This window comes from Schistocerca americana, chromosome 7 (genome assembly GCF_021461395.2).
Source record: "Schistocerca americana isolate TAMUIC-IGC-003095 chromosome 7, iqSchAmer2.1, whole genome shotgun sequence".
Lineage (NCBI taxonomy): Eukaryota > Metazoa > Arthropoda > Insecta > Orthoptera > Acrididae > Schistocerca > Schistocerca americana.
This window is the reverse complement of record NC_060125.1, coordinates 119,614,899-119,627,090: the sequence shown is the minus strand read 5'-3', so window position 1 is coordinate 119,627,090 and position 12,192 is coordinate 119,614,899. Positions and strand designations below refer to the sequence as shown.

At 42.6% G+C, this 12,192-nt stretch overlaps 1 protein-coding gene across 2 annotated transcripts in view; it reads left to right on the top strand.

Annotated features, from left to right (window-relative positions):
- LOC124623175 (leucine-rich repeat-containing protein 4B-like) overlaps positions 1–11,977 on the top strand; it is a 56,124-nt gene extending 44,147 nt beyond the window's left edge. Inside the window, exons 3-4 of one of the 2 annotated variants that reach the window (XM_047148979.1) lie at positions 5,314–5,796; positions 9,998–11,977. In XM_047148979.1, coding sequence (XP_047004935.1) covers positions 5,314–5,796; positions 9,998–10,015 — 501 coding nt within the window. In that variant the 3' untranslated portion in view covers positions 10,016–11,977. Of the gene's footprint in view, positions 1–5,313; positions 9,583–9,997 lie in introns of those variants that run through there. The other variant, XM_047148978.1, reaches the window with a different exon arrangement.
- The last annotated feature ends 215 nt before the right edge of the window (positions 11,978–12,192 follow it).

Genomic DNA, 12,192 nt, shown 5'->3' with positions numbered 1-12,192 from the left:
AGTAGTTCGGTTCTAGCTTCTTCTGCTACCAGCTTTATTTCAGATAACAGTTCTTTGAATCTGCAGTCTGCAATGTCACTCAAGATGTCGCAAATATGTTGTACATTTTCAGTTGCCTTTGAGAGATAACACTGGACTTTCTGAAGTGCTTATTAATGAAAACATTTCTTTAGTTGTAAAAAGTGAGACCAGGAATTCGCTCTTCTCCAAAGCACAAAGAACGTGGCTGGCCTTGTCCGAGGTATCCAGTTTGCGGCTCTGTTAACAGCACGTCCAGAGCGTACAAGATTGGAATGTAAATATTCCTTACTCTTATCAGTGAATCGTATCTTTCAACCCATCTCGTTTCACACATAGACAAGAGACTGGTCCTTGTGATATGCTCATCGCAATATTCCGTGACTTTTACTTTCAGAACATTTGTGCTTTGTGAACAATCAGCCACGCGGGATTAGCCGAGCGGTCTCAGGCGCTGCAGTCATGGACTGTGCGGCTGGTCCCGGCGGAGGTTCGAGTCCTCCCTCGGGCATGGGTGTGTGTGTTTGTCCTTAGGATAATTTAGGTTAAGTAGTGTGTAAGCTTAGGGACTGATGACCTTAGCAGATTTCACACACATTTGAACATTTGTAAACGATCCTCAGTGAAATTTATAGCTGAGGATACGTGTCTGTGCAGTTTCGAAACGACTGAGTAGAGTCAGGCCGGGGCCGTGAAAACTGCAGTGTACATATTTAGGTTGAGGAAACTTTTCACGAATTACAGCTTGCACCCCTCGAAGATATCCACTCATTGTGGCATAGCTTGCCGACACAGATAAGGCATATCAAGTTCATAGTTTTCTAGAGTGTGCACGACCACTGCCACTAACCCTCGACCTGTTAACTCACGTACTGGAACAGTTCCAAGGACACCTCAAACGATCTTTCGACATAGCCTAGTCGCAGTGAGATCCTGTCTGTCCCTCACATATCGCAGGTGTCACCTGTCAAAATAATAAAAAAAACTGTGACCCATTCGCTTTATTGATGGTATTTTATTGAATTAAAAGGCCGTGTGCAATGCTTGCCGATAAATTTGTCATTTATGAAAGGAAACAACTGATTTTTTTTTGCAATAATCGGGATGATCATGGATTGGAGAAATTAGTAAATTGTTTAAATTGAAATGAATGGTTGTTAATAGTTACTATTTATGAGAAAGATTATTATTAGGACGTTTTTTAAAACATTTACATGGGACTTGAGATAACAATACTACATATGCGCGAGGCTGCTTTTTACCTTATACAATAATACTCAGGCTCCGGCATCGCTGCACCACGACCGGCCCAGCCAACACGATACACCAGACCAGACTGCTCGCTAACAACAACTTACTGCTACTGCTACACAGTTCCTACTGCAGTCTACACTGCTCTCTGGTCTGAGATTCTCTTATACCTTACGTATCGCAGGCAGCGCGTGAGCAATACATCGAAATTACATCTGCTCGGACCTCTTACAACCTCTTTCAGCAGTCTTTTTTTACCTACATAAGGTACACGCTACCACTGGTAACATCAGACTTTTCATATTCTCAACTGAGGCTTTTGAGGCCCCCTTCTGATTTTTATTCATCAGTTTTTGTTTGCCAATTGTTTCGGTTTAGAGTTGTTACATCACTTAGTGCCTCATGAATCCAATAAAATGGCATCCTTCACAGCTCTATGCTGAGTGTTTCTTTTCCTCACAACCATCATAGACTCGTGATCTCCATCAGACCATTGGTCATGCAATGCTGCTTGGCAGTGACTTTTACATTTGGTACAGCTCCCGGTCTGTAGCGTTCGGCTGAATGTAAGCTCCAAGGTACCATCCAAAAGGTCTCTGCTTAGGCCAGTTTCCCATGGCTTATTATTACGCAGTGTGTGGACATCATTGTACAGTCCCAGTTTTTCAGACTGCTATTCGATAAGAAGCTGACTCTGATCATCTAAAGACTACTGCCGCCAACTTACATTTCGCGGAAAGACCACAAAGATAAGATAAGAGAGATTAGGGCTCGTACAGAGGCATATATGCAATCATTTTTCCCTCGTTCTGTTTGGGAGTGGAACAGGGAGAGAAGATACTAGTTGTGGTACGAGGTACCCTCCGCCAAGCACCATATTGTAGATTGCGGAGTATGTATGTAGATGTAGATGTAGATGAGGTCATCAGTCCCCTAGACTTAGAACTACTTAAACCTAACTAACCTAAGGACATCACACCCATCCATGCCCGAGGCAGCATTCGAATCTGCGACCGTAGCAGCAGCGCGGTTCCGGACTGAAGCGCCTAGAACCTCTCGGCCACAACGGCTGGCCGTTTGGTCAACATGTGGACACGTAAGGATGGTCTGCCGCGGGGATCTATGTTCAACAATGTACGATGAACGGTGTTCTCAGAAACGTATGTGCACCAGCATTGTGCTCTTTCGGCAGAGATGCCGCAGATCACCATCTATCCTACTTTACAGAGGAGGCAAACCTCCGAACCTCAACTTCTGTGAAAAAACGTGGACGTCCATCCATTTAGCACCTAGCGGTAGTTTCACTTTCCTTTTACCTCTATCCGTAGATGCTCACGAGAGTAGCAAGTCAACATTCGACCAGCTTCGCCGCTTTCAAGATACTCGTTCACGGGCTCTGCGTAATAATAATTTGCCGTTTGTCAAAGTTGTTTATGTGAATGGCTTTCCCCATTTGCAGCCCGTATCTTCGCTAGGGTGATCCCCCTTCCGTATCTGCTCCGCTAATATTCTTTCGTTAGCGCGTCATGTGCTTGGCACCCAACGTCGCGTTGAGTAGTGGTCATAATGATGTGGCTTATCAGTGTACATTTAACAGCGGCACATAGACACCTCCTCGTTCAAAGACATCGATTTTGCAGATGCTGGAGAACGTAACGGCATCCATGGTGTCGTCGCAACACGTCTGCAGCAATTTAGCATGCATGCTACATTAGCCCTGATCGGCGGCTACATCACGCCACTGATGTCCAGTTCAGTGTACACGCTGTCTTGTTCTCTGCAGCCTTCTCCCGTGATGAACAGCGATGGTATCCACGCGGTCTGAGGCATCACACAGAACGCTCGGATGGCCTGTGTAGAACTTCACCATGGCTGCGGCAAGGACAGTCTAGGTCGGGCCGTTTCACCACCTCTGAGAGTGAGTAATCACCGTCCGTCCCGGGCTGGTCATTGTCGATGCCGAATCAGTGATTAAGAGTTTCTGACAATTAGCAATAGGATGTGGAACAGCGTTAGCCACCTGAAATCCATTGACTTCGATTCAGCATCAGTTTGTTAATACGCTCCATTAGTCCGGTAGACTGAAACCATTCTAACAATTTTGCTATGGCGTCCCACATTTTCCCATTACCAAATGTCATCCTAGTGGCTCAGAATGTAGTAGAGGTTTATGTACTAATGACTGAAGCAGGTTGTGACACTGCGTATGGTATTGTGCGGCTGCGCTGTGGGAACAACGCGCTCAACTTCCGTCGCTATTGCTTTATGTACCTTTGTCTGTTTTTGAAACCTCTTGAGCTGCGTAATTTAAAAGGTATATGGTGGTTATTAAGGATCCACTCTCCTCGGTCGGCCTATAATATAAGAGAGCTTTTTATATTTTTTTGGAAAAAGTGATGAAGCAATCGACGAGTCATTGGTACGCCTCCCATCCGAAGAGTTAATGTTGATCCTTCCATAATTAGATGTGTCTTATGACGGAACGCCTGCAGTAGTTCTTATCCGAAATCAAAAAACAAACAATTTAATTAACCTACAGGATATTGCGCACAGAGTAATAGCACTGTAAGTAGGCTGTTTAGGTTTTTATGTTGGTAACATCATGTAGCGCTCTGTATGAAAATCACTGACTGTGCTGTGTGCAGTCTGTGGCTAGTTTGCATTGTTGGAATATTCGCCATTGTAGTGTTGGGCAGTTGGCTGTTAACAGCGCGTAGCGTTGCGCAGTTGGAGGTGAGCCGCCAGCAGTGGTGGATGTGGGGAGAGAAATGGCGGAGTTTTGAGAGCAGATGATCTGGACGTATGTCCATCAGAGACAGTAAAATTTTAATACTGGATATCATGAACTGTGACTTTTGAACACTATTAAGGTAAATACATTGTTTGTTCTCTATCAAAATCTTTCATTTGCTAACTATGCCTATCAGTAGTTAGTGACTTCAGTAGTTAGAATCTTTTATTTAGCTGGCTGTGGTGGCGCTCGCCGTATTGCAGTAGTTAGAGTAACGAAGGTTTTTGTGAGGTAAGTGATTCATGAGCGGTATTGGTTATTGTTAGCCAGGGCCATTCTTTTGTAGGGATTTTTTAAAGTCAGATTGCGTTGCGCTAAAAATATTGTGTGTCAGTTTAATGATGATCAGAATAAGTAAAGAGAGAAATGTCTGAGTACGTACAGTTTTGCTCAGCTGTTTGAAAATCAAATAACGTAAGGGGTTTACCAGCACAATCTTTCATAAATTTTTCTAAGGGGGCGTTTCAGCACAGTTTTTTTAATTTGATGAAACAATAATTCCTTTAGTAAACACAGTCGTGGCCGCGTGTAAGCTGTTACTTTTTGTTTGTGGATGACTGCTTTCGAAGTACTACAGAGATGGTCATCAGATATACACACCTTGGCGATGCAGGAAACGCTGGCGTGGAGCAGGCCCATCCGCGCTGGTGGGGGGGACACTGTCCTCAGTAGTAACGACTTATATGCGACCACGATATGGTAATATCATTAAATGGTTGTTTCCTGGACCAAAGTTCCAAAAAATTACAAAATAGCAAAATGGCGTACGTTCGAAACTCAGATGTAGTTTTGTCGTGTGTTTCATCACGTTTTTTGCCATAATTGATGAATAAATTAAGATAAAAATTACGATATCATAGCTTGAAGACATGCTTGCCGAGTAGTTCAGCCATATTTCAGAAACATCCCTTAATTAATGTGCCACAATTCGTTCTCTCACTTGAGATACTGTATGATGATGATGATGTTTGCTTTGTGAGATGCTCAACTGCGTGGTCATCAGCGCCCGTACAATTCCCAATTTTTACACAGTCCATTTTCTTTTCACAAACCAATCTAGTCTCACAAATGAGGATGATGATGAAATGATGGGGACAACACAAACACACAGTCACCGGGCAGAGAAAATCCCGAACCCGGCCGGGAATCAAACACGGGAACCCGTGATCCAGAGACAGCAACGCTGACCCCTAGATCACGAGATGCGGACGAGATACAGCATGTAACGTCACTTCTGGTACCTTATCTTGCAGATATCCCCCGACGCATTCTACGCGCTGAGAGACCTCAAGGAGGTCAACATCTCACACAACGAGCTGAACGTGCTGCCCCGCGACGCGTTCGCCGAATGCCGCCGGCTGGAGCTTCTGGACCTGTCCTGGAATCCACTGGTGCTACCTGGCCGGGGCCCCATGCTGGTCTCCAGCTCGCTGTCCGCCCTCGACATGTCCTTCTGCAGCCTCGGCAAACTACCGGACCAGGTTTTCTCCAAGGTGCCGGTCCTCAGCGAATTACGACTGCGGGGTAACAACCTCCAGCTCGTATCCGAGTGCATTCTGGAACCGATCCCCCAGCTGATACTGCTGGACGCCGATCTGACGTTCCAGTGGACCGAGTGCTCTTCCCAGGAGGCGACAACGAGTGGCACTCGGCAGGTGAATAAGGTGGGAGACCCTGGGAGCGGGCGGGACCCCGCCGAGCGGCAGGCAACAGGCAACGTTCTCGCCTACGAAGAGGTGACCTTCATCCCCACCCTGGCACAGTGGGTCTTCCTCGTCGTTACAGCACTACTTACAGCGTTGCTACTCACCTACATTCGCAAAGCATGTGAAAGAGGTCAACGTCGGGAGGAACACATATACGAGATTCTAGGTGGTAGTCAGACAGTTCGCATACCAATTACAAACACGAATTCAGAACAAGCAGCAAGTCGACCAGCTCCTGCGAGCATTTAAGCTATCTTGCAACAGTTTCCTCAGGTGAGAGGGAGAGCCGTTATGTTATTCCAGTACCGGGGTACGTTTTGTTTGCAAAAAAGAGGTAAAAGATTTCATATTTTTTGTTGTGTGTATAGTTGACAGTACATTTAATCCAAGTTCTCGATCTCGAAAACTCTCGGGACAACTTTTTGCAGCCAAAAGCCCAAGAAATTTTGGCACTTTTTTTTAAGGCTTTCGCCAATTATTCGGAAATTATCCATCCTACTTTAAATGTTACCCTAACCAAACTGAAAGAGCATTAAATGTTGACTCGAATGACCTATTTAAATGTGAAAATCGGTGCAGCCATTTGGCCGCAATCAGTTGTCAAAGTTAATTCATTTTTACCAGTTCGGCTAAAAAGTCGGCTCGAACGCCCGTAACTCAAAACCGACTACTCCAAATGAAAAATGTCACGTTATCAAAGTTATAAAGCAAGGAATTTCATATTAGAAAACCATCTAGTTTTTCAGTTTTAGGCACTATTAAACGTTTGTGCACCTAAAAGCCAAAGTAATTATATTCTACTGTTTTTCTTTCAAGTCACAGTTATTCAATGAAATGCAATCTCCAGTGAGGAGATGGCTCTCTAATGAGCACATATGTGTTCTGCGTGTGTATCATTTTTAATTTTCTTCGTTCAATTATGTTTTTATTCGTTTTTACACATGTCTTAATTGGTATGAGTCGGTTGCTAAAATGAAAACCAAGTACATAGTAATGGACGTATGAATAACATAAAAATTTGTACTAATGAAGAAATAAAAGGGTATGGCAACATTTAAAAAACAATAATATATCAGAGATTAACATTTTATCAAGTTTCAATTCCATCGCCGTCATTTGGGAGACTCCGGCATGTCCCGCTCCCAGCATCCGATCTCCTGTGTCACCAACATCCTCGACCTGGAACATATCTTCTACCTTCTCCACATCGTTGCCGGGTCCAGTTTCTGGGGCGTTCTCGCAAGATAAGCCATAAGAGTGTTTGCACGCCGATGAGCACTTCAGTCCAGATTTGGGACGTCCACATGCTGCTGTCCACCTCGTTCTGCGTGTACAGGAAACCACGTTCAGTAGCGTAGCTGGAGCCGCATCGTCAGGGGAAACGAGGCTGATTTCTTACAGCCACACTGGAACTGATCAGTTTTCTGCCCCTGACAAGCTTACAGCTCACGGTAGGATCACAGTCAGTGTCACCTCGCTGCGTGCGGTGTTGGCGGTAGCCTTTCGTGTTTGAAAGATTTTCTCGGGGCAGACTTTACGAAAAGCTCGTGCCTGAGGTCGTCCAAAGCCGCGCAGCTGTAATTCCCGTACACTGTTCTACTGCCTATGCTGTTAAGTCTTGAGAAGCTGAGGGTTTAACAAGTTCAGCAGCTTGCAATTTAAGATGTGGCTGTTGCTCCATATGGTTTAGTAATTAATAAAATGGATTGTGTATCATATACTGCGAAGGCATGGCTGAAAAGTGCAGATCCAGAATCTAAACTGAAAGAATTACTAGAATACCACACTCTGTCGTCCCACTTTATGAAACTACGGGTTGTTCTAGGAGTCTTCTCTACCGGTTAGGAGAACAAGCACGCCTATGTCCTCGCTTATGATTGCCACACCGTCAGACTCAGTAACTTGGGACATAGCTACTTCCACAACTAATGAATCGGCATACTCTTCTCCTTGTAACACTTGAATACCTACATCCTCAAATTTCCTCATGAGCATTAAAAGCAAGTCGTTCTCGTTGCTCTTATTTACGAGAAACTTCTCTTCTGCGACTGCAGCATTTGTATCTTCATCGAAAATGATGTCTGATGAAGAACCCTGTGTCCCTAAACGGCGAGATTTTTCAGAAGACTTTCTTCCCCTTCGCGTAGCATCTCTTAGATAGGAACGTCTTCTTCCCCGATCAGTGTTGTCAGACTCTATAGCTGTGCAGGGAGAGACTGACATGATTCCTACCGTGGAAAGGAAAGCATTCAACCCGTCAATCTTGCATATGTTAAAATCGGCGTTGTCAGAGATGCGCTGGAAGAATCCTTCGCTGGTTATGGTTAGGATGTTCAGGTCGCGCAGTCAAGGACGTCTGAAATAGGGAAGCTTCCATTATTGGAGCTGCGCATCCAATTGCACTAAAAGCGTCGACAATAAGTCTTAATCCGGATCTGTTGTATATGACTGTACTGAGCCCATTCAATAGTGAAGATAGAAATGACCGTGACCTTTCTTCGGAAATCAATGAATGTGACAAAGCAACACTTTTCTTATTTACCTAGGGTTCATTTTGACTTAAAAAGAAACAACAAACTGAAATTCCTTTGACTTTCAAGTGTGCGAACGCTTAATAGTGCCTAAAACAGAAAAAGTGGATGCCTTGTGACAGGAGATTTCACACTCTACAACTTTGATAACTCGAATTTTTGAACTGAAGTAGCAGTTTTTGAATTACAGGCGTTGGAACCGGCTTTTTAGCTAAGCTGGTAAAAATGAACGAAACTTGACAATTGATTCCGGCCAAACGACTGCTCCTATTTTGGTATTTAAGTAGCTCATTCGGCGAAAATTTAATGCGGTTTCATTGAGGTAAGGGTAACATTTTCAGTACGCTGCTTTGTTTCCGAGTAATAGACGAAAACCTGAAAAAAGTGCCAATATTTCTTGGTTTTTTTGGCCAAAAAAAGTTGTACCGAGGGTTTCACACCATTATCATTATTTTTGTGTACTTTTCGCTGCTCCAATTCCCCCTGAGCAGCAGTGGTATACAGTATGGAACCCTCACAATGCAGTGACTTTGTGAGAAGTCCATGTACGGACACGATGAGCCTGTTTAGCTACAGCGCGAACAGTCCACGTATGATCGAGTGTTCTAATAAAGAAGAAAAAAAAGTAAAACAGAAAATAAGAAAAGAGCACCGAATAATGAGTTTCTCGAAGGAGAAGCCGACATCTAATTTGTAAAGTTGAATACACAGCCGTGAAAGCTGTGTGTTGACCTCGTGATCGAATCTTATTACTGTCCTGCAACATCTTAGGGCGGACGATGAAACCAGCTGAGCCTCACAGCGAATCTAGCTAGGCACACGTCGTCTGACAGCTTGCGGCCAAGAGTGCCAGCGTCCGGGGTGAAGCACGTGCTGGTATCACTGCCATTTAGAGCTCCTGCTGTTTCTGCCATAAGCGCCAGAAGGAACTGTGATGCTTGCGGCCAAGAGTGCCAGCGTCCGGGGTGAAGCACGTGCTGGTATCACTGCCATTTAGAGCTCCTGCTGTTTCTGCCATAAGCGCCAGAAGGAACTGTGATGCTTCGTGCAATGTCCTCCGACGTTGCCCATGTGCTGAATGTGCGACGCCCATTCAGAAACTGAAGATCTGAAGATTCTTTCGTCGTACACAGATAACAAGCGTTTTAAGAAACAGAACGAATGAAACGCATTGCTTGCCACATATTTTGCTAATCCCACACGACAGCCATGAGGCATATATGTAATTCGAAATCAGTTTTCGCAATTTCCAAATGTCTTTGGCAGGCACAAAATATTTTCATCTTTATTTCCTAATTCGGCGACAAAGTTTTGAACATTTATTTAAGTACTGATTTCATGTAGCTTTATGATTAACATTTTTTTCTAAAACACTTATATGTTTTATTATTGCTGAAACTAAGTTCCTTATTCCTAGATACAGAAAATAAAATCTCACTTGAACCATCACAAAAACAAAATCTCTTCTTATCATTATATAATAGTAATGCTGACCATATTCGATAAATGACGTCTACGTCTTATACTCTCGTCATGATACTAAACATGTCAAATTATTTATCAGAGAAATTAATTTGGAAAGGTATTTTTTTCTAAGCTTTCTTACCAATTTTTTGTTGACGAACGCTCGCTGTAATGTATTGCAAAAATAGTGCTAACATCACACATCCCTCAAGAAACATTCCTCTACTCTCAGAGAGATGCGTGCTCCACTGTAGGCTGTTCCAGCGCTGCCCCGTGCTGTAAGGCATCTGAGACAGAGGCCGTAAGCTGACTGGCAAGCATGCGCAGCGAGGCCAGGTTACCAGCAGGGTAGCCGCATTGCACTCGTCCCGCGCATGCGCAAACCACTGGGCCATTCCAGCCCGAGGGCACGCGACCAGGCCAGTGCTGAAGTGCACACTGCAGCCCGGGTGCCCGCGAGTCAACTGTTTGACCACCCACGCCCACCGCTAACTGCGGGTCGGCACACGATCTGGAGCAGCCCACTACAGTGACGAAGAAAACAAAAAATAATCTTAATTACAGTCCTGTATCGTATTTCAAAACAGATTTTTACACAAAGTTCCGTCCAGCACTTTCGAATATCAGTATATCTCATTTTTCACTTCATCGTGTGAAGATTTGTTACTTCTAACAATACTGAATGACAAAGTTCTTAATTATCTGTGTACGAACTCTGCAGCTTGACATAATAAAGTCAATCTGCAATTTGTAACTTAGAAAAGAAGTTTTCAGTAAGAGAAATCTTGTTCAGATGTATTCTTATTCGTAATATTTCTGTAACATAGGTATTTTTTTCCATGGGAAAACGCGTTAGACTCTCTCATGTAGCTTTGAGTAGAGTACGTTACTTGTATTTACAACCGTCGAAAAGCTGTGTAATTGTGCTGAATTTAAGTAAAACTTGTGTTACCGTATAGTACAGGAACACTACAAGGTACAAGGAATTTGTTATCCAGATGAACCTACAGCTCTAGAACTGAATAACATCATTTTGGAAACAAACTGTTGTCCCTGCACTTATTTCGTGGTTTTTGTTGGCCATTCGAATCCTGAGCTCTTGAGTGAAACGCTGTTAATAATTTACATTTATCCTTAATTATAATGCAGCAGAATGGCGACATCTAAATACATCACAACTATCAGTGGTTCAGACAATTTCTGATGAAGTACAAAGTACGTGACAATACACGGTTTTATATCTGTGAAACTAAATTCTCTATGTATATTTTTGATTAATTTTGTAGGTACTGTTGTAACACTTGTGAGTTGAAACTTCCCTGCTATTTCAAATGGACTCTTAACACCAAAGTATTCAATTTTTACATGTCAGTGGATTCTTAACCAGCAGTATCTATTTTGATATGTGTAAATAGTATTTCTTGGGAAATATATATCAAAGTTCTTTGATATAGTTATACATGTGATATTTATTTGATGGAATTCGTCAAATTATCTGAATGAAATGAACAAGATACGCCACTGTGGAGAGTTAACATTTTTTGTTGTGAAATAACCTCGGACATTACCGGTTGAAGACAACAGACGTAGACTGATGTACATTGTCCCAATACTAACACTACACACAGTAGTGCTCAATGTGCAACTCATACTGGCCAGTTTTCAACGTCTGATTTCTATGGCGGTATTATATTCACAAAATTCAATAACTGATTCTTTAATGTGAAACTAATATAGTGAACGTCCCAAAACTCCCTGGAAAAAACTCTTCAGTGGTTGAAACTGTGATAATTTAAGTCAAAAATAAACATTTGCTTGGTATCGAGTTGTTTAACTTGTTTCACTTGCATAAATACTACAAATTAGTTAAAGAATAGACTATTATATTTAAAATCTAGTTTTGTTCTTGTTTACATCTCATGAAGACTGAATAGACACAGTTCTATAAATGTGAAACTGTAGTAAGTAATTGTGTTTTCCTATATATGACGTTGAAGATATTGCCAGTTACCAAAGTTACAAGTGCTGGTTCAAAGAACAGCAAGTGTAAAATGAATTTAATTAGCAATTTCATATTGGTGTTTGGGCTATTGAAACTATTATATAGACATAAATTTCATAGCTTAATTATATTTTTATGGTTTTGTTATTTTTTTCTGAGATATTTCATCAAATGTAAATCTAATAATATGTAATAAATTTGTACCTGAATACATGTTATCCCCATCTCACCGCTCAAACCCATAATATTCGTTCGTTCATTAACAGTGTACAGTCCTAGTTGTGTTACAGAAAATAAATTACTCTTTCTGGGCACAACTCACTGCAGAAAACTATGTCAAGCATTCACACTATACGAGTATGTACGGGATGAACTAGTAAAAGTGCGCCAGGGTTGAGCGAGTGGTATGGGTATCTGTATTTGACACCA